General features: G+C 59.3%; 8 protein-coding genes across 8 annotated transcripts; all 8 read right to left on the bottom strand.

The window, feature by feature from the left end:
* Positions 1-729, bottom strand: DL89DRAFT_172960 (uncharacterized protein). The gene has a single exon (XM_040883814.1). It carries the CDS (start codon positions 496-498, stop codon positions 109-111), a length of 390 nt encoding a protein of 129 aa, XP_040742937.1. The 5' UTR covers positions 499-729; the 3' UTR covers positions 1-108.
* Positions 730-3,943: 3,214 nt separating this feature from the next.
* On the bottom strand, positions 3,944-4,442 carry DL89DRAFT_173033 (uncharacterized protein). The gene has a single exon (XM_040883815.1). The coding sequence runs from the start codon at positions 4,349-4,351 to the stop codon at positions 4,025-4,027; it is 327 nt and encodes a 108-aa protein (XP_040742936.1). The 5' UTR covers positions 4,352-4,442; the 3' UTR covers positions 3,944-4,024.
* Positions 4,167-5,954, bottom strand: DL89DRAFT_268216 (sterol 24-C-methyltransferase). The gene has a single exon (XM_040887841.1). It carries the CDS (start codon positions 5,527-5,529, stop codon positions 4,408-4,410), a length of 1,122 nt encoding a protein of 373 aa, XP_040742935.1. The 5' UTR covers positions 5,530-5,954; the 3' UTR covers positions 4,167-4,407.
* A 60-nt stretch (positions 5,955-6,014) lies between these two features.
* Positions 6,015-11,950, bottom strand: DL89DRAFT_293630 (uncharacterized protein; the record flags this gene model as incomplete). The annotated part of the gene is made up of 13 exons (XM_040890409.1): positions 6,015-6,086; positions 6,118-6,201; positions 6,248-6,688; positions 6,720-7,191; positions 7,229-7,932; positions 7,980-8,105; positions 8,137-8,352; positions 8,387-8,670; positions 8,746-9,317; positions 9,352-9,383; positions 9,418-9,612; positions 9,712-10,800; positions 10,829-11,950. 13 exons carry the CDS (start codon positions 11,948-11,950, stop codon positions 6,015-6,017), a joined length of 5,409 nt encoding a protein of 1,802 aa, XP_040742934.1.
* Positions 11,951-12,426: 476 nt separating this feature from the next.
* Positions 12,427-14,154, bottom strand: DL89DRAFT_258258 (uncharacterized protein; the record flags this gene model as incomplete). The annotated part of the gene is made up of 3 exons (XM_040885594.1): positions 12,427-13,112; positions 13,166-13,571; positions 13,612-14,154. 3 exons carry the CDS (start codon positions 14,152-14,154, stop codon positions 12,427-12,429), a joined length of 1,635 nt encoding a protein of 544 aa, XP_040742933.1.
* Positions 14,155-15,221: 1,067 nt separating this feature from the next.
* On the bottom strand, positions 15,222-15,914 carry DL89DRAFT_258257 (RhoGAP-domain-containing protein; the record flags this gene model as incomplete). Its single annotated transcript, XM_040885593.1, has 1 exon — positions 15,222-15,914. The coding sequence occupies one exon, from the start codon at positions 15,912-15,914 to the stop codon at positions 15,222-15,224; it is 693 nt and encodes a 230-aa protein (XP_040742932.1).
* DL89DRAFT_172669 (uncharacterized protein) lies at positions 15,846-18,029 on the bottom strand. The gene has a single exon (XM_040883813.1). It carries the CDS (start codon positions 17,673-17,675, stop codon positions 15,996-15,998), a length of 1,680 nt encoding a protein of 559 aa, XP_040742931.1. The 5' UTR covers positions 17,676-18,029; the 3' UTR covers positions 15,846-15,995.
* A 354-nt stretch (positions 18,030-18,383) lies between these two features.
* DL89DRAFT_323317 (Pex24p-domain-containing protein) lies at positions 18,384-20,202 on the bottom strand (the record flags this gene model as incomplete). The annotated part of the gene is made up of 2 exons (XM_040891385.1): positions 20,005-20,202; positions 18,384-19,952 (listed from the first exon to the last, which is right to left on the bottom strand). The coding sequence occupies exons 1-2, from the start codon at positions 20,182-20,184 to the stop codon at positions 18,384-18,386; spliced, it is 1,749 nt and encodes a 582-aa protein (XP_040742930.1). The 5' UTR covers positions 20,185-20,202.
* Positions 20,203-20,352: the final 150 nt, after the last annotated feature.

Raw genomic sequence — 20,352 nt, 5'->3', positions numbered from 1 at the left:
AAGACCGCCGACAACAAGTTCGAGAAAGGGCTGCGCAAGTTCTGGGACGACTTTTCGCACTACCACCCGTACTACTCGTTCCTAGTCGAGTTCCTCAACTCGCAGGTGTCACTGCGCGTCGACGAGAAGACCAGTACCAGCTCTGTCATTGCTGTTGCCGAACGGGTGCAGCTGCACCGCATTCTGCTGAGCAACAGCGACGAGTTCAACGACAAGATGGCGATGGACGGAATGGCGCCCGGTGGCAGGCAGATTGTGAGGCCGCCCGATGATGAGTCCATTGTCAAGACGCGCAGCTTGGTCGAGATCGAGAATATCCAGGTGTTCACAGGCCAGCCGCGACGATTTTGTGGGCCAGGCTGAGTACTTTGTCGACTGCACGTATGGATCGCGCATTGACGGCGATGCTGCGCGCAACAAGCAGCCTGATGCTATCTGGCCGGCGTGGATTCCGATCGAGATTCTGCTCAGCCAGGGCAAGCACAAGGCGCGTGGCATCTTCGATGATCTGGATCACGAAAACGAACACGAGAATCGGCTGGCTGAGGCGCAGCTCGAGGATGAGTACTACTCTGATTCTAGCGACTCGTCGTTTATGAGCGTTGGCTCTAGCACCAGTAGCCAGCGGCAGGCCACAAGGCAAGGGAGGAGGAAGAAGGGCAAGAGCGGCCGCGCCTGGTGGCTCCAGGATCTGAGCAAGTACAAGCGTCTGATGGACCGCAATAACGGGCTGCTGGTCTACGACAAGGCCAATCCGCATCGCATCCTGGGCGACAACACGGATCACTTTGACTTTTCGATCGAGGACATCAACGATGAGGCTGGCAGCAAGGCTGGCGATGCTGATAACGACGACGACGATGACAGCGGAGACACCAGCCATGCCGGCGGCATGACTGATTCGGAGTCTGCCAATGCCTTGGGTATCTCGATGGGCAGCAGCAAGCGCAGCGGCACCGGATGCCGAGAAGAAAGCGCGTGCGCGTCGCAACAGCACTGCCGAGACAAAGTCAGGCAAGTCCAAAAACAAGGGACAAGTCGCGCCACCACCATCAGGACTCGAACGACCGCGCCGAAAACTCTGGCAGCCAGCAAGGCTTGTCGCATAGGGCGAACCACATTGCAGTGTTTTTGCCCGAGGTCGACTTTGCGTGCACAGCCGAGCAGTACATTGCAGTCTACGAGACAGTCACTGACCTGATCGTATACAGCGACGCCGAGAAGGCCAGCTACATGGAGAACCTGAGCACCATTCTGCTGGGCATCGATATGAGCGATCTGAGGGGCTTGCTGAAGATCATTCGGGCTACACAGGACGCTCTGCGTGAGCGACTTCCGATCATCCATGACTGGTACGAGATTCAGCGTGCCAATGCAACCCTGTACCGCGACGTGTCGCAGGTGGTGCCGATTGAGGATCACCGGCTGTTCGCCGAAATCAACTTTGCTCGCCAGCAGTCGCGTGCAGTATCGCTGCTGACATTGGACCGCCATCGGCGGGCACTGGAGCTGCAGCTGCGCACAGCCATGGATCTGTTTGGTGCAGCGCAGAAGCAGAAGAAGCATATTGATAAGCTGGAGCAGAAGACGGCGGATATCGAGGCTGGAAAAATCTCAGCCGAGAACCTGGAGAGCCGTCGGCCCAGCGAGGTATCTGGACCATCTGTGTTCCTGAACAGCGACCCTCTAGGCACCGACCACGCTACGGTGGCCAGCAAGCAAGCATCGGTGCCGTTTACCAAAGACAGGCGCAGGTCTCACGGCAAGGCGTCGGAGGTGTTTGAGAGCAAGTCCAAATACACGTCTAGCAGCCGTGTGGCAGAGGAATCACACAGCACAATCGCACGCACTATCCACCTGTTCATCAGCAAGGCGACATGGCACATGCTGGAGAACGACGGGCAGCCTCTGTGTGATATGACGCTGCGGTGGGCGTCGCTAAAGGCTGTAACTACCTCTGACCAGGCCACGCATCTGTTGAGCGAGGTGCACCTCTTGTACATCATCAACCGCCTGCCTAACCCGACCTTTACTGATCTCGTTGGCCCCTACGTGGCTCCTGGGTACGAGAACTTGGACTTCCGGATCGAAAAGATGATCCGCGTTCGGTGGTCAGAGTTGGCACCGGTCGGCGGAATCAGCATTGTTGAGCGCTTTGAGGTCGAGCTGTTCCCGCTGCGCCTTCAGCTGTCCCACGATATCGCTACCAAGCTCATAAACTATCTGTACCCGCCCCAGGATAGTAATGCCCCAGCGACAGCCGACACAACGATGAGCAGCAGCCTGGTTTCGAGTCGTGCGGATCTGTCGACGCTTGGGTCTCGCGGTCCGGAGAAATACCCTTAGCAGCACGCACTCAGCTAACGAACCGCCGCCAATCAGCCCCATCAGCATTGAGCCGTCGACGCCAACCAGTGTGAATGGCGGCGTGTTAGTCAGCGAGCCGCCAATGGTTTCCCCTACGCCCACTGATACCCCGTTGACCAGCTCCTCATCGAGCAAGCCGCTGCCTAACCACCACCTGAGTCTGCCGCATATGCACCACCAGAAAACTGCATCCAGCAGTGGCAAGTCTTTGTTCAAGGCCAAAATGCGCAAAACCATAGATGACCATATTGGTGGCGGTAATAGCAGCGATGCACGGTCGTCGGTGTCGCCAATGACGCCGATTCCCTTTATGCAGTCGTCACCCAACACCCTGATATCGCTGTCGAGCCGCCAGTCCCCGCTATCACTATTCAGCGAGAGCACGTCTATGATCAACATGCCGCAGGCAAACGACAACCGTGACCAAGTGGATCTGATGAAGCGGCGTGCCAGTAGCAACAAGACGTTCTTGAATATCAAGATCACAGGCAGCACGATCTGTATTTCGTTCCAGGGCAAGAAGGCGTCGAATATCACTGATCTGCGCAATTTCGAGTTCCACGCTCCTACGCTGGAGCTGCGTAACCAGGTCGAGTCGTACTATGAGCTGCTGATGCAGGTCAAGAAGGAGTACATGGGTGTGGTTCTGCAGCACACCGGCGCTTTGGTCAGGGAAAAGTTCAGGCAGCTACATAACCGCAAGGCATGGAGCAAGCAGTCCGTAGGGCCAGACAAGGCAGCGCGACAGCTGCTGATTGATATGGACCGCAAGATCGAGCAGGGTATGCAGTCAGGACATGCGTCAGGACATGCAGCATATTGCAAATGTGCCGCTGGAGCCTGAGAGCCAGCCGTCGAGTCCACCCGTATATTCAGTGTCGCCTAGTCTATCAGCGCGGCCTGCTCCCGACTATAGTCGGTCAGTGACGGGAACGCCTATTCCAGGGGTGTCTTACCCAGCGTCGTCAGAGGCCCCCAGTCAGGTATCGGCGGCAAGCGGCAGCAGCCAGCAGCACTACGGTGGCGACCAGGCTACAGACACAGAGGATACTGTGTCTGTGCATTCTGCCAAGGGCAAGGCGCCAATCTCCAAGTACATGCTTCTGGACCCGCGCAAGCTGATGGGCAAGCGGCTCCCAAGCATGCTGCCCAAGAACCTCTCACGAACCGATGGTAGCCGCCCTACACCACCTACATCACTGCAACCCGCCTTCTCCATCGACTCTGGTGACAAGTCCAGCAAGCATTCAGCTCACCGTGTGCCCTCTGTACCATTCGTTCCGAACGCCTATGGCATGAGCAGCACGCATACATTCCGCTCCATGTACTCCCAGATGCACATCGATATGGTACCGGCTGCCATCGACACGTCGCGCAAGGCTTCGTCTCCAAAGCCTGGTCAGCACCGCCATAGTACATCGGCGGGAGGTGCAAGGCGCGACTTGTCGCCAATCTTGTCAGCGGGCGATAGTTGGAGTGGGACCGCAGAGAGCTGACTCGCCCAAACCGCCTGTCTTTCCACTGAGATCTGCGCCGCTCAACCGCCCATCGTCATCCGGCGATGAGAAACAGTAGTGATGATTGCTATGTGGCTAACGATACAGTTTATAGTTGTTTCAAAATCGTGTTTACATTTGTTGTCAACCGAAGTCTCCCTTCATAACGCCTGGAACCGCAGACTTTGCAAATAGAGGGGGAACCATGCAGTGCACTGCGCTTGTTTGCGACCTCCTGTGCGTTTTTCCATTCTCGGCATCTGGCATACTCCCCTCATTCCATTATAACTGGATGTGCAACTATAATGCATGTGAAGACATGCATTGAAGCCACAGAGGTCAATACGTAAAGTTGGATATACACAGCATCTAAAAAAATCCGCCCATGTCTCTCCAAATCTGGCAAGCACGGGGTCGACAGACCATTGGAATGCTCCCTGCAATATGCACCAAAAAGCAGACAAAGCGCCCGGCCTCTGTTTCTTCATTGCCACACATGGTTTGCGAGACTGTTGGGAATTGGAAGAAAGCGGTAAAGATAATTTTAGTTGAGCGGCTTGCGGCCAACGATGAGGTACATCGGGGTAAAGATCTCGAGCTTGGCGCCAGCAACCAGACCATCAGAGGCCGTCATCAGGACATCCTGAACCTGCACGGTGCCCTGGGGCGCAATGCCGATCTTCTCAAGCAGCTTGACAGCGTTGGAAGTGAAGACACGACCAATCTGCGAGCGGGCGAATCCCTGGATGCCGTTGAAGTTGATGAGTCCGCAGTCGAGATCCGCGTACCAGGGGATCTCGTTTCCGACAGTCGTCTCGTGGGCCAGGTCGCTGGCGATCTCAATCTCAAAGCCAGCATTCTTGGCGGCCTGCAGAGCAACATCAGTGGAGAACAGCTTGGCGATACCGTCGCCGTGCTCGACCTCCAGCGCGACCTTCTTGTGCAGCTCGTTGTTCTCATCGAACTTGTCAGTAAGGCACCACTCGTAAATGGCAAAGTAGCCTCCGGGCTTGAGCACCTTGTACATCTGGCTGTAGACGCCCTCCAGCTTGGGCGCATGGCACGTGGCCTCGATGGCGTACACGGCATCGAAGCTGTTCTCCTCGAACGGCATGTGCATGAAATCGCCCTTGACAAAGGTCGACAGATGCTCCTGCTGGTTCTTCTTGGCATAGATGTTGGCGCGCTGGATCTGGTAGTCGTTGTTGTTGAGACCGGTCACGTGGGCGCCCGAGAACCGAATGCACTCGCGCGCAGGGCCGCCAACGCCGCACCCCACATCAAGCACCTTCATGCCCGGCTTGATGCGCGCTGCGCTGAACAGGATGTGCTCGTGCCGCCGGATGCTCTCGCGCAGCGTCTCGCCGATTGCCTTGCGCGCAAAGTGGAAGCTCTCGCCCCACCCGTACTCGTAAAAGTCGGTCGCCAGGTTGTAGTACGTGTTGGTCAGCGTCTTGTACAGCGACGCGCGCGACTCCTCGTTGTTGTTCTCAGAGTCCTTCCAGAACTGTTGGTAGGTGTTGACCGACTCGGTCTGCAGAGTCTTGTCCTTGCCGCTCAGACGGCTCACCAGGGAGCTGGCAGACTGGTCCTCGACCACCGTCTGGTGCAGGGCCTTGGAAAGCTCGGGGGTGGGCTCGAGAAGTTCCTTCTTGTTGCTCGACATTTCTGCTTTAATCTGGAGATGAGTAGGCGTTCCTTTCAGCGCGAGATGGGAATTAGAAAAGTAAAAAGAGAGCCGGAGCTGGAGAGGAGAGTACGAGGTAGATAGCAGAGGGAAGGGAGGAGGCAGGAAACAAATGGAGCACTGTTGTTTGGCACAAGCTGCCGCGGCGGCCAAATCAGAATAGTTTTATAGCGATCTGCCGGCTCGCCCACCCAGCTCCTGTTCCTGATCAATGGGCTCTCGTTCATCTTCCAGCTCAACCGGCTTGCAGTTCCGGCGCTGCAAATCCGAAAACAGTTCAGTGCTCGGAGAATCCGCCCAGGCACGTGAAATCGCCTGCCATTGGCCCAATAAAAACGACCTGCATTGCGTTCCACCAAACACAAATGATCCGACAGGGCGGTCTTCGATTAAATAAAAAAAAAAAGCAAGCATCGGAGTAACTTGAACAACGACACGCAGCAAGAAAAGTAAGAGACCGTGCACTACTGCTGCAGCGACGAGATAAAATTGTCCAGATTGTACTCGTCCTCGTACTGGCTCGAGTCCCACAGCTCCTCGAGCCCCTCGAGCGCCTTGGAGATGGACTTGTTTGAGCCGCCTGGCATCCTGCTTGTCCTCGATCTTGGATTCCTTGGCATCGCTTGGCGACACGTTGAACAGATCCAGCAGCTGGTCGGTGTTCATAGGACGCCAGGCCCGAGTTCTGCTGGTTGACAATCGTGTTAGCCATATGCAGCTTGAACGCCTGCAGGCCCATGATCTTCTCCTCGAGCGTATGGCGTGTGATGAGGCGATACACGTTGACGACGCGTGTCTGGCCGAGACGATGGGCGCGGTCCATGGCCTGCAGATCCATGGCGGGGTTGTAGTCGTGCTCGACGAAAATCACAGTATCAGCCCCCGTCAGGTTCAGTCCGAGACCGCCGACATGCGTGGTCAGCAGCAGGGCGTCGATGCTGGGGTCGCTGTTAAAGGCCGAGACGATCTCCTGGCGGCGGCGCGCCTCAACTGTGCCGTCGACGCGCATGTATGTGACGCCGGGCATGGCGCGCTGGAACAGGTCCTGCTCGATGCGCTCGATCATCTCCTTGTGCTGGCAGAAAATCAGCACGCGGTGGTTAGCGCTGACGTTGTCCATGTCCTCGACACTGCCCGGCTTGGCGTCAGCAGCACCTGGGCGATGCAACGCCGATGCCGCACTGGTGCAGCAGATCCTGCAGGGCCTGCATCTTGGGAGCAATGTCCAGGCTGTGCAGATCGGCATTCCGCGCCTTCAAGTCGGCCACGACCTGCGTGTACAGCGGGTGCTTTGGCGTCAGCACCAGCGCCGGGTGGTTGCACAGCTTGCGCAGGTACTGCAGGGCCTGGAACACGTGTGTGCCTGATTTCTTGGTGTCCTCGCTGCTGGCTTCCGTGCTCTCGCCCTCCTCGCCCTTCAGCCCCAGCGACTTCTTCAGGTTGCCTGTGGCATTGGACTTTGCAAACTCCTCGTACAGGAACTTTTGCAGCGGACTGAGCTCGCAGTGGTAGTCCTGGATGATCTTGGGCGGCAGGTCCTGCAGCACATCCTCCTTCATGCGCCGCAGCAGGAACGGCAGCACCTGCTTGTGCAGCGCCTTGAGCGCCAATTCGCCGTTAATGTGAGCCTTGCGACGTCTGCTTGGCGTCGCGCGACGCCAAGATCGGCTTGCCATACAGCTCGTTGAACTGGCGCTCGGTGCCAAGGAACCCGGGCATCAGGAAGTCAAACAGCGACCAGAGCTCAATGACGTTGTTCTGCACAGGCGTGCCCGACAGAATCAGCCGCCGCCGCGCCTTCAGCCGTTTGACCGCCTGCGTCAGCTTGGTCTTGGCGTTCTTGATAACATGGCCCTCGTCGAGCACACAGTAGTTCCAGTTCTGGCCCTGCAGGTACTCGATGTCATTGCGCACCACGTCGTACGACATAACCACAACGTCGGCCTTGTTGGCGGCAATTTGTGGCACCAAGGAGCGGCGCTCGGCGGGCACGCCGCCATAGCACATAGGCCGCAGGGACTCGGTGTAGTGCTTGATCTCCTGCTCCCAGTGCCCGATCAGCGTCGGCGGACAAATGACCAGGCTAGGCAACGGGCGGCAGTCCGCGGCCTGCCCGCCAGACCCGGCGAACCGCTGGCTGCGCAGGAAGTGGTCCGACGCCATGATGCAGATGGTCTGCAGGGTCTTTCCCAGCCCCATATCGTCGCAGAGCACGCCGTGCAGCTCGTACTTGTCGAGGAACGCAAGCCAATCGACACCTTCCTGCTGGTACTTACGCAGCGTTGCGTTGATTCTGACCGGGATCTTGAACGGCTCAAGCTTGGATGAGTCCATCAGCTGCGCCAGGAACTTGCGCTCGTGCTCACGCTTCTCGATCAGCTCCTGTCGAGATGCCCTGCGGATCCGGAATGTCGGCCTTCCAAAGGAACCAGCTTGAGCAGCTGCGCAAAGCAGTTTGTGCACACCAGCCGCGTCTGCTCATCAACGTCGCTCATGCGGCCGAGCACCGGGACCATCAAAAACGTGACGTATGGCAGCACCGTCTCGCCCAGCAGCTGGATAATGTAGTAGATAGGCCTCGGCCACGCCCTGCCGCCGGTGCGTCATTGTCGTGTCGCCCAGCGACGGTAAGACGCTTTGGATGAACGGCTGCATAGCCGCAACCGTGCACACGCGGCACAGCTCGGCCAGTGTGCGTGCCGCCATGTGTCGCACAGCCGCAAACTTGCTCATCAGCGCACTCATGGCCCACGGCAGGGCTTGCACCAGGTGGTCGTGCAGACATAGGTCGATGCTCCCAACCTAAGGTCTGCAGAATGCGCAGCGCGTCAATAACCTCCTGGCCTGCGGTTTCGAGCTTGGCGTCAGCCTCAATGAGCACCTCGGCAGACCGCACAGTCAGCGGGCCGCCGCCAGCCATGCCGCCGTAGACATTGGTCAGCGGTATCGAAACGCACTCCCACAGCCGTGGCACCGAGGCCATCAGCTGGGCACCAAACAGCTTGGCCACTGCGTCAAGCGCGCTCTCAGCACCGCGCACAATCAGACGCGCTGCCTGGTCGCGCTCCTGCTCCTCTGTCAGCGTCGACGCCTGGAACAGCGGGATCACCGCTGCCTCCTCTGGCCTTTGCGTTCTTGGCCGCTAGCCTCCGTTTGCTGCCTTTCCGCGGCGCTTCCGCTGGCTCGCCTGGGCACTGGCCGCAGCTGCCGCCGCCATCGATGCGTCACTGCCGTTGCTGCCATCGTCCTTCTTGGGCTTGGCTGCTGTGCCGCTCTTTTGCTGCTGCGCCCGCTCCAGCTCCTTGACAGCCTGCTCGCGCTGCACCATCTCGAGCATCAAAATCGCGTCCAGCTGCTGGCTCCGCTGCGCAAACACCGGCGTGGTCCACGGATCCGAGCAGGCAAAGGTGGCCAGGTTCTTGATCATCTTGTCGGCGGGGGCAACGCGTGGGGTCTCCGAGCAATAGCACAAGGCTGCCATGCGGGCGGCAGCACTGGCTGCGCGTCGCTGCAGCAGATCGGACCGCTCCTGTTTGATTGCTGACATGACCGAGCGCAGAACGCTGTTGAGCTTGCTGGGCAGTCTGCCAACAGCGATTACGGCGCCGGCAAGTGCGGCATTCGTGGATACGTCAAACTCGACCTGCTGCTGCGTGTAGTACTCAATCGACGCCTTGAGCCGCTGCTGCCGCTCCATCAGCGTCGACTTGTTGCGGGCATTGAGAGTGCGCGGGGAGACCTGTGCACACAGCTGGTCGAACAGCGTGCTGCAGACAGTGCTCGGCAGTTGCGATCGAAAACGCGCTGACGTCAGTGAGGCTGATCTCTGGCAACTCCGGGATGGCACTAGCATCTGAGCTTGCCGACTTCGGCTACCGATGCCAGCAGAACCTGGCAGTCTCCACGCACGTGCACCAGCGCTCGTTCCAAATCAACATATGCAAGCGGCCGCGGGTTATGCTTTGCATAGTCGCCGCTGAGCACAGCCTGGATGGCTGCAAGCATCTGGTCGACGAACTCTGGCGAGCTAAACTCGACTCTGCGAGCCATCGGATTGACTGCCTCCAATCCATCAACAGCCATCATAGCAGCCGTCCGCCAGCACGCCAGTGCGCTCAGCCATGCACGAACTCCTCAAACACCACGCTGGCCAGCTGGCACTGCAGCGACCACCGCGAATGCAATGCAGGCAGCAGGAATGTTGCCAAACACCTCAGCGCGCGACTGGTTCGGCCATATCGCCATGAGTAGCCCGAGCGCCGCAGCCCCTTGGACGCGGCAGCGCATGATGGTCTCGCGCGAGATCAGACCCATGTCCTGCTGGATCATCGGCGCATCGACGTTATACCGGCTGCCAGAGCACTCCGCGTCATCGGCAGTCCGACGTGGGTCGTAGATCAGTCCACGCGGCATCGGCGTGCTGATCGGCGTCGCCATCAGCAGAAACATCGAGCGGATCACGTCCCGTGGCAGGTTTTGCGCAGCAATCTCCGCAGCCTCCTTCTCGGGATCCGTGCTGCCCGACACACGCAGGCTGAGCAGGACGCGCTCACGGGTCTGTCGCAGCAGCGCCAACCACAGCTTCATCGACAGGTCTTGAATCTCCTGGGTCGTCTCCAGCACGACGTTCTGCATGACCAGTCGCATCACTGCGACGTCAACCCAGGGCGGGATGGCAAACCCAGAGATATCGCCAGAGTGCGCGTAGCTGTGCTGCAGTTCCTGCTCGCCGCCCTCTTGCATCGACGCGAATGTCAGCAGCGCCTGTACCGTAGCCTTGCGCACAGATGCAATGGTGTGGCGGAAGAACGGGTACAGGCGTGGAATCAGCACTCGGAATGCGTACTGCTCTGGGCGGACTCTGCCGGCCTCGATGACTGTGCCCCGCACCCTTGGGTGCTCAAACAGCCGCGCCAGCAAGTCCATGACATTCGCCACCGAGGCTGTCAGATCATCGCCCAGGTCCGTCAGGGCCATCCACACACCGTCAATGACATCCAGGATACGCGTTGGCTGGCATGTCACAAGCGTATCCACCAGCGGCAGCAGCGTCTCGGCTGACACCGATCTGACATCATCGTCATGGTCGCGCAGTCCGGCCAGCGCTGCATCCAGAGTCCCGGTAACCAGCAGTGACGCCATATCGCGGCGCACCGCTACAATATACCGTAGCCCCGAGAGCCCCGAGTGGCGGGCCTCCCAGATCGGTGCGACCGAGCTCGCCTGATCGCCGGCACCACGCTGGACGAGCTTGCAATAGCGCCTTCTGCGTCTCCACCAGCACGGGCTGCGTCAGGTACTGACTAAGCACGCCCAGCGTCTGGGCGCATGTCTCGCGCACCGGCGCAACAACATGGTCCGACACGAAATCCCCGAACCGATCCAGCGTAAACACACACATGAGCCGCACACACACGTCCTCCAGGAACTGCTGGTTCCGCCTCGCATTCTCCACGGTGCTAACGCCAGCCAGCATGCCGGCGCTGTGGCCGTGGTGCTTGAAGATCTCGCGCAGCGCCATGCCGGCGCCATGCCGGACCTCCCATTTGGCGTCAAACAGGTCTATGCACAGAATCTCCACCAGCGACTCGAACGGCCAGCTGCCTTCGCTGATGGCAAACAGGGCCTCACGGTTATCGGCCTTTTTGGCCTCGACAACAATGGCCTCGCCGCCCGGCTGCTCAGTAATGTCGACGCCCGTCGAGCTGACCATGGGCTTTGTGTCCGCTGTGGCACCGTTAGCTTTCTTTGGCCCCAAATCCACCTTTCCTTTCTTTTTGCCGTCGAGCCGCTGCTTGCGCTTTATCCGGTTGCGCTCGCGCGCGCTCAGCTTGCTCATGTCGATTTCGGGCTCCTCTGCAACCGGCTCGTGCTTCACAGGCGTGGTGGGCTTGCGCTTGCGTGCCTGGGCGGTCTCCAAATCCAAGTCGTCAAGCAGATCCACGTCCATAAACTGTGCGCCCAGTCCCAGCCGCTTCTTAATCTGCGCGCGCTGCACTGCAATCCGCGCCTGCGCATCGAGCCCCTCCATAGCCTCGTCCTCGTCGTACTCCTTGCCAGCCGATGCCAGAAGCAGGCGCCCGTGCCGGATCACTGAATCGACGTTGAACTGCGAGAACGCCAAGAAGTCGTCGTCGAGCAGCGGTGGCTTGACGTCGCCGTTGCCGCTGGGGTCCCAGTCGCTGACCTCCTTGGCAATTGCGTCAAACGCCTGTGCCGCTGCAATCCGCGTGTCCCAGCTCTTGTTGCCGATGAACTCGTATACGCGTGCTAGAAGCCGGAACAGCTCCGAGGGGTGCTGCTTTTGGATCCCGCCGATTTGGCGTGCCGCCGTAGACCGCACCAATGGCGTTGCGCCTGTGTCGAGGAGCGTGATCAGCCTGTCCAGACGCGTACTCATTGTATCTACACCGCGGATGCGAAAGAGCGTGCAGGGCAAACCATGGTCCGACGTTAGCTTGCGCAGTGTTCAGGCAAGGAGGCTCTGCGAAATGCACGCGCTTACCTTAATCTGTGATCACGGGCTCGAAAGTGGGTGATTAGTTTTGAAACTGGATGGGCGAAAAGTCGGAGTGAGTCGAGGTTGAAAGAGAGCAAAAAAATTGCCTCACGCTCCCATCCAGGCCACCGCTGTCGCTTTTATATCGAAGAGCCCCCACGCTCGCCGTGTTGACCGCAATTTCCACAGGGGAACGGCTTTTTTTTTTTTTTCAGCCCATCGCGCGTTCCCATTGGGCAGCGGGGTCCGTCACCACACCTCGCTCTTGATGGGACCGTCGGCGCTGTTGCGGCTGGCCACGGCATTGCCGCCCATCGCACAGGCTGCTGATAGAGAACTAGCACACGCTTTTATAAAACTCGAGAGCTAAAGGGTATCTACACATAGTCTAATACACGCTCGGCGTTCTGACCTCGACCGCAGGGCTTGACGCGTCCGAGTTGCCGCCGCCACCGCCGCCGCTCTTGCTCGACTTTGACAGACGGCGCCGCAGCGACGTGATTGTGTTCTTTAGCGACCGCGACCGGCGTGGGCGCGCTCCACCGCTGCTCTCGCTGGCATCTTCGCTGCCCTCCATCACAACACTGGGCATCCGCTGTGATGGCAGCTGCCGGGCCAAGTGCCGACGGGGCGGGGATGCCGATGACACAGTGCCGTCGAAGCCAAACTCCATCATGATCGGCGACTGCCCATAGATCTGCGGTCAGCATGTCGTGGTCGCTGCTGTGTTCGTCCGTGTCACGCGTCGTCGACCGCTGCCGCGACTGGTACGCTCTGCCGCTGCTGCCAGACATGCGCTCGTTGATGCGAGTGTCGCTCTCCGCCAGTCGCTGCATCTGGTACATGCGGGGACTGCTGCCATTACTATCGACTCCAACGTTCTCGCGCATATGCGCTGGTACAAACGGCGGTGAGTTGGACGACGAGTACCTGCCTGCCGCCTTGCTGCCCGGTATGGCTGGCCGTGCGGGCTGGTGGTGGTGGCCCAGCCCGCTGCTCTTGCTGTCCATGCGGCCCTGGAACTGCCCGCCATTGCCACTGGATGAGTGCAGCGTGGTCGATGCTGACGGCACCGCATGCAGGTCACTCCGCCCCTGGGAGTCCCCGCCCACCCACCGCGACCCCTGCCGCCATCTGGTGCTGCTGCTGCTGCTGATGCTGCTGCTGCTGCTGGAGTGTGTGCTGAGAAGCCGCTGTACTGGTGCTGCATTGGGTAGGCTGGCTTGGACGACGAGCTGTTCTGGTCGGGGTCGACCAGCTGTGCATGCCCGCTGGTGATGCCGCTGGCGCGAGTGGAGTCGACGCTGGACTTGGCAAGTGTGTCAGCCCTGGACATGGGCGAGTCCGGGTATACAATCGACAGATGCCCAGGCGGGACAGCAACATGGATCCGACTGGCAGCCTCCATTCCGCTCACTACCCGCTGCTCCCGAAACGAGTCGTCGGGTACAGTGGCAACGCTGCGACCATTGGTGTTGGCCGACCGCTGCGACGACTGGTCAGACGAGTTGGCCAGCGACCCCTGCGGAATCGTCCCGCTGCTGCATTGGCCGGTGCAGTACCTCGCCCTCAAGCCTGGCTACCTGGTCAGCTACACTGCCGGCTTTCTTCTTTTGCCCGCTGCTGTCGCTGGTGCGCCCAATGTGGAACAGGTTCTTGAGCCGGCTCTTGCTGTGGCCCTTGTCTTTGCTGTCTGCCGAGGACAATGGGGCGCTGGCTGGCGATTCTCCGCCACGCTGCATCCACCCGCGCGAAGCAGCCGACGACTCTGGGCGCGATGTCTGGATATTAGGCGGCATTAGACCCTGACCATGCGGCATCGAGCGGTTGCGATGTCCGTTGCCCATGCCCATCATCGCCATCGGGTCTGCCTGCACGATCGGCTGCAGCTTCTGCTTCTGGGTGTCGGAGTACCCATACGATGCCTGCTCCTGCTGCGGGACATGGATGGGCTCTTCGTCCTCGAGCCACTTGGCGCCGCCCTGCTGACTTCCCTCATACGACGGCATCGTACGCATGCCCGTTTGTGTCATACATGTGCTGTCCCGGTGACCCGTACTTGCTTGATGGGTTGTCCAGCGAGCGCTGCGAGTATCCAAAGCCATCATTGTCCTGCTTGGGCGGTGACCTCGCAGCCATGGTGCGCGGGTACATGGAGAATGCGCCCGACTCTGTTGTCATTGCTGTGCGGCTATCGGGGTTCTGGGAAAGAGGCGGTCCCCAGTGACTTGCGGCTGCCAGCAGTGCCCAGGTCGGGTGTGCCCCGCAGCTTGATCTGGCCAGCCCGCCGCTCAGCCACGCCGCGCTGACTGGGCGACGTTCCAGTGGCAGTGTCGCCAATGCCTCCAGCATCGCCGGCACTGCGCTCGCTGGTGTTTGTCGACCTCTTGACCATTCCGCGGTCGCCATCACCTGGGGCGGTGCCCTGCGACGTAAGCATGCCAAAAGACTGCGACCGCCGGGGCCGCGCCGTGCTGTTATCGGGTCTGGACGGCAAGCTGCTTTGCTTGCGAGTGTGATGGCCCAGTGGTGTGGTACTGGATGGTAGTCGTCGCTATCACCGACTTTTGCGACTGCGGGCTGGAGAACGTTGGTCCCATGAACGGCGAGCCAATTGGCCGGTTGCCGAGGAAGCTCGGGCCGTCGCTGGTATCCGTATCCGGGTCATACAGATGCGCCGTGACAGCACCAATCGACGGATTCAGCGGCTGTTCTTGATAGGGCGCTGTGCTGAGCACTGGCGCCGACATGCCTCCAACTGCATACGTGGAAGCAGGTTAGCGAATCGGTGCGCTGCGGCAACAACCCAGGATTAGAGTTATTCGGGGCCGCATTGCGCCACGCTTTCAACCACAAAGGAATGCTGCCGGTGCTGCTGGCTCATTGTCGTTGCTGACGACTGCTCCGATATCCCACGCGACTGTGCATGCTGCTGGCTGTGGTGCGAAGGCATGGGCTCGGTGTTTGTCAAATACAATGCGCTGCCTGCCACCGCTGTCATTCCACCAGTAGTCTGCGACTCGCCCATCTGCATGCTTAGGCTGTACCACAGACAGTGTCGACTGCACAGCCGCCATTCCGCTCTCGCTCGTATATGACAGCGAATTGTGCGGCGCCCCCTGGTAAGTGACGGAATCGGTCGCTGAGGCCATGGCAGATAGGTCTCTCCTCTCTACGTCAGCGCCCTGTGCGTCGTCGGTGTTGAAGATGATAAGACCCGCAGGTGCCTGACTCGCTGTCCACCTGCTGCTGAAAGCTCGCTCTCGGGCCCGCGGATCTTGGCCGCATTCACGATCAGGAATTCGATGACCGCCTTCGAGCGAACATACTCTTGCGGGTCGGCGACATGGCCTGGGTGCACCAGCAGACACGGCTGCAGAACGGCGGCCAGGTTAGAGGATGTCATCAGGGTCAGCTTGGCGTTCTCGGGCTTGGCAAACAGCGCCAAAAGCTCCAGCACATACAGAAGCGTATGGCGGGACTCTGCCGGCAGCTGGGATATCAACGATGCGTACATGTGCAGCTTGTCGTTGTGTGGAATGTTCTCAATGAGAAGGTTTCTGAAGTCATCGTAGAAATCAGTGGATATCACGGGCTCAGGCAGCGAGTTCAGGTAGCGTCGCAGCAGGGTTGCTGCGTCGTGTAGTGTGTATCCATCCCACCCCACGCGTCTGCCGTACTCTGGAGGCGTGTTGAACTCGTCCTGGAGCTTCTGCACGCGCTTCATCGACCCGTTGACTCTGAATATGCCCTGCGTCTGCTGGCCGTTCTCGCGCAGGTGCTGGCCACAGATGGCCACTACTGTGGGCACAATGCAAGGCTCGCCTGTTTCCGAAACGCATCCGACGGGCACGCCCGCAATCATGGTGGCCCGTGCCAGCGCCATGCCAAACAGCGTGTTCGCCGATGCCTGATCTATAAACGGAAATAAATGGGGTTGATATTTTTAGACTTTTGTGCTTGGCAGCCGGCATGCAGGAGAGACGGACAGACAACCATTGTCAGGGCGTGCGAAGCACGGGGGGTGTCCGCACATGGCCCCTCCAGGGCTAGGCGTCCATTCTAGAGCACGCATGGAATGCAAACTGCATTTATCCAGATACACGGCTGGCGCCTGTCCAGGCTTGCACAAAGGCAGGCACAATGCACAAACAGGACCTGGCAATAAACACGGGCCCCTCCTTTGCACGGAAAGGGAGCCATTCGCCGCATAATTCAGCAACAATAGAAATGAACCCCCCGCGCCTCTTCGTGGCCAGCGCCAGCAGCCTCCCCAAAAAGCCAACAAAAAACAAAAACAAAACAGCCGGTGCGGGCTATGCGGGTTGTGCATGCCCGTCGTGATGTGGGGAGGGCGGGACTTGCACGAGCGCTGGCCTCTCTCCGTCGCACCTTGTAGAAAGCAACGATGAGGGTGGTCCAGAGAAAAAAAGCTGCACTTACTGCTGGTACCCAAGTAGGGCTTGCTGTTCATGGCGGTCGTGGGCGGCCCCAGCGACGACCCGTTGCCGGCGAAAAACACAGCCTTGTTGTCAGACAGATTGTCGCTCTGCGGGCGGGACTTTGGTTTGAACGCTTTCATCTTCTCTTTGAGACGAAGGAACATGCTGTCGCGGCTGCCTCCGATGGCTGTGTTGTGATTACTGTTTGAAGTCGAGGACCGGTTGGTGGCGAGGGTCAGAGATTGCGACTGCATCTGCGACTGTGACCGCTGGCTGTTTTGGAACGAGAACGCAGTCGAGGCCCCTGTCATCGACTGGGCCGAGATTGATGTTGCATTAGGCGACGGATTGTTGGGCTGCCGGATGTTGCTGTGGTTGCTGTTGTCGGGGAACTCGTCGCTGTACATTGACTGCCGCTGAGGCATCGGCCCCATGCGCTGAGGCGACATCAGTAACTGCTCATTCTCAGCGCCCAGTCCGCGGCTACTGCGCTGCTGATGGTGCTGCTGATGCTGTATTTGCAGCTGGCTGGTCACGTCGACCGATGCTGAGCGCGGGTCGCCGGCATTCCAGCCGCTGCTGAAGGGCTGCGGGGCAAAAATAACTGGCGATACGGCGGAGGACGCGGGCTCGGAGTAGAATCCGCTGGCCGATGCCGACTTTAGTCGCTGGCCGCCGCTGTAGGAGCGCATGCCTACCTCAATGTATAGTGGCTGGCCCGTATCGTTGGTTATCAGTGATGCTAGTGTTGGTTCGCCATGCTGCACCTGACTCGCAGCAGCATCAGCGGCGTCGGGGTCCACGCGCCTGGCAACACCCACCTCGCCGCGTGGGTTCCGACTCAACTTTGCTGACCGCGGCTTGCCCGCAGTCGATCTGACGCTCGGGCTGGGCGACTCATTGAAGTCCGCCGCTGTGTATGGGTGGTGCTCGGGTATGCTGACATGCATCAATGCGCTATCTGGCTGGTGGTGCTGCAGCTCTGCAGGCATTGGAGGCGGACTGACGGCTGGCGAATAGTATTGTGAGCTGCTGGTTTCACCACTCCGGTCGCCGCTGTCCTGAACGCTATTAAAGCGCATGTCTGTTATTTGTATCGGGACCGGATGGCCAGCGTTGGTGGTTTGTCGGGACTGTGCGTCTCGCTCTCTTGTGCTGCGGTAATTAAGCGCAGCGTGGTCCATATGTAAGAGAATAATAAAGAGAAGGAAAGAGAGAAAGGAGAAAGGAGAACAGAGAAGGTATTACAGAGTCGAGCCGAGAATTCTGTTGAGCATCCGCTTCTACGCTGTTATAAAATTCAGAGCAAAAAAAGAAAGGAAAGGGAAGCTGTAGTTTGCTTGCCGTTGTCTGCTCAACACCCGTTCCACACAGAAAAAAGCCGGCAGGATAGCGAAGGAGTATGAAATTGAAAGAGCTAGGGAAAATTAAAAGGGGTAGAAGAGAGAGAGGACAAGCGAAAGGGGGCTAACAGAGCTCAGAAGAGCCAGCCATTTTTAGCAATCGGCGGGCCATTACTCGTTGATTGGCCTCGGCGCCAGCCAAGCAAGCAATTTTCGCCTCTGCTTTCATGGCCGACAGCATATTTTTAGACCGAGATATTTTTTCTATGAAGCTCCGCCACGTGACATATCTCAGGCCTTTGCGCAACTTGGCGGTGCCCGGTGTGGCAGCGTGAGATAGGCAGCGTGAGATAGGCAGCTTACGGCATCCGTAGGTCTCAGACATGTACAAGAGGAGGGATGTGTGGATCCTGCACATGACGACATAGGCTAATGGCGGATGCTAATATTAGAAACGCCCACCTCCTTTTTACTCCATGGCGAGAGGGATGGCGTAAAAATAACTTGCATGTCCAATTGCCGACCTGCAGCCAGAGGCAGAAGGCAGGTTTACCGGGGATTTCCTGGAGTATCTGGATCGACTATCGCTGGCCGCATCGGCCTGACCCACCGCCTCCGCCGTGTGTACGACTGCACCTTCGACGAGCTGGCAGAGGGCCGCTTCCAAAAGTTGTCCGTGTAGACCCACCCCTCCTCGTCGGTCTTGACAGGCAGCGCCCAGCCCATGTCAATCTCCCAGCCCTTCTCGCCGCTGGCCCATTCGTAGCCAGGATCCGGCAGGAAGGCGCTGAGCGATGTGAGCCGCTTCTTGCCCGACTCGTCGCTCCACTTGGCCCGTTCGTTGCTGCCCAGGCGCGGGATCCAGCCGAACCCCATCCACCAGCGCTGGTTCTCAAACACGCTGGCCAGCTTGGTGCGTCGCGTAGACAGCACGGAGGATCCAGAGGCTGCCGTGCTGGCAAGCGACAACAAGGGCGGTGTTGTGTACCCGTCATTCAGCGGCTTCTGTTTTGAGCTGCCCGGCTCGTCCTCCTCTGCCAGCAGCAGTGGCGATGTAAACACAGACGTAGCTGTGCCAGCCGCGCACTTTTGTACCAGCCGCCCAACAAGCGGCCACCCCCCGGCAGCGCGCCTCCACCGCCATGCGTGCACTGCCATGCGCTCATGTGCTAGCAGCGTCATCTCCACGCCGTAGATCTTGACAAACGCCCTGGCATGCGGCGACATAGCCAGCAGCCCAGCATTGCCGCCCGCCAGAAACAGCAGGTACCACGGCACCCAGTACACAGTGACCATGACCACCATCTGTGCTGCTACACAAGCGCCCAGGACCCGGCGTGCCGACTCTGGCTGCGACCAGTCTACCAAGCAGTTGTGTGCTGCCACCCAGTCAAACACACCGACAAATGTGCCTGTCAGATTCTGCGTCGTGTGGACATTCTCCGTATATTTGGCGCTGCCAAAGCTGGCTTGCCCAAACACTGCTGCCAGATCTACGTAGCGGCTGCCGCTGCCACTCAGCGTCGTCTCGGATGCGCCGCCCCGTGCCCTGGCAAGTCGCTTGCCCGCCTGGCCGCTCACGAGACCTCCGCCATCTTCAGGCGCTGTTGGGCTCCGGCTGATTGCCGGGTAGGGGTCAGTTGCCTGCCGCTTGCTGCGCTTCTCTCGCCCACGACTCCGCACCCCGGCCTCACTCAGCGACAGCGCCGAGGACGACGCCTGCGACGGACTCCCCGCCAGGCTGGTCTGCGACGATTCGCTCGACGGCACCGGCGAGCTCCTGCAGCTGGCTACTGTGCTTTCAGCATAGCCCGAATTGTAGTAATTGAACACAATGTACCCGATCATCATCATCGTGGGCATAATGAACAGCAGGCCCGGCCGCAAGCACACCATCGAGTACATGCACATCGCTGCCAGAGATGCGCGCGGCCGCTTCCAGAACAGTATGTCGCGCAGCCCGCGCTCCACAAGCCCTATTGCCGCCAGTTTGGCTGTGAACTGCATAAAGTTTGCTGGCAGCGTCTGGAACAGCGACAGCGGCTGCTCGGCCTGCGTCGACACAAACGCATTCAGTTTCTGCTCCTCCTTCACCTGCTCCCAGAATGCGCTGTCCAGCTCTCTGATATACGTAGCCGATGCAGCAGTCACTGGCTGCTCCGGTTGGTACCAGTAGCGCCAGACCCCGGTCACCAGTACACTGTGTTTTGTCGGCCACCGCGCAGCGCTTATGCAGCGCCTTTTGGCACTTGACGCACCGCACCCCCTGCTTGGCCACTCCCCACAGGAACCCCCTGCACCGCTCGCAGTACGTGGGCGTGCTGAATGTGAATATGCGATAGTCGTGCATGTGCAAAGGTAAAAGTAGCGAGAGAGAGAGAATCGCACAGGCGACAGAAACGCCTGCAGCTGACGTTTTCCCCCGGTCCGAGCGCAAGTGGCTCAGACGGAGATCAGTCACGTGCCCATGTAACCAGTGGCCTGATCGCAGGGGCTTGATCTGCAAATTCAAAAAACT

This window comes from Linderina pennispora (genome assembly GCF_002104995.1).
Source record: "Linderina pennispora strain ATCC 12442 chromosome Unknown DL89scaffold_8, whole genome shotgun sequence".
Classification (NCBI taxonomy): domain Eukaryota; kingdom Fungi; phylum Kickxellomycota; class Kickxellomycetes; order Kickxellales; family Kickxellaceae; genus Linderina; species Linderina pennispora.
The sequence above is the reverse complement of the archived record's forward strand: the minus strand, read 5'-3'. Positions and strand labels throughout refer to the sequence as shown.

Excerpts from the sequence above, each read along its gene's own strand:
- DL89DRAFT_172960 (XM_040883814.1), bottom strand. The coding sequence starts at position 498 with ATGCCACGCGCCTTGTGCTTGCCCTGGCTGAGCAGAATCTCGATCGGA.
- DL89DRAFT_173033 (XM_040883815.1), bottom strand. The coding sequence starts at position 4,351 with ATGAAGAAACAGAGGCCGGGCGCTTTGTCTGCTTTTTGGTGCATATTG.
- DL89DRAFT_268216 (XM_040887841.1), bottom strand. The coding sequence starts at position 5,529 with ATGTCGAGCAACAAGAAGGAACTTCTCGAGCCCACCCCCGAGCTTTCC.
- DL89DRAFT_172669 (XM_040883813.1), bottom strand. The coding sequence starts at position 17,675 with ATGGACCACGCTGCGCTTAATTACCGCAGCACAAGAGAGCGAGACGCA.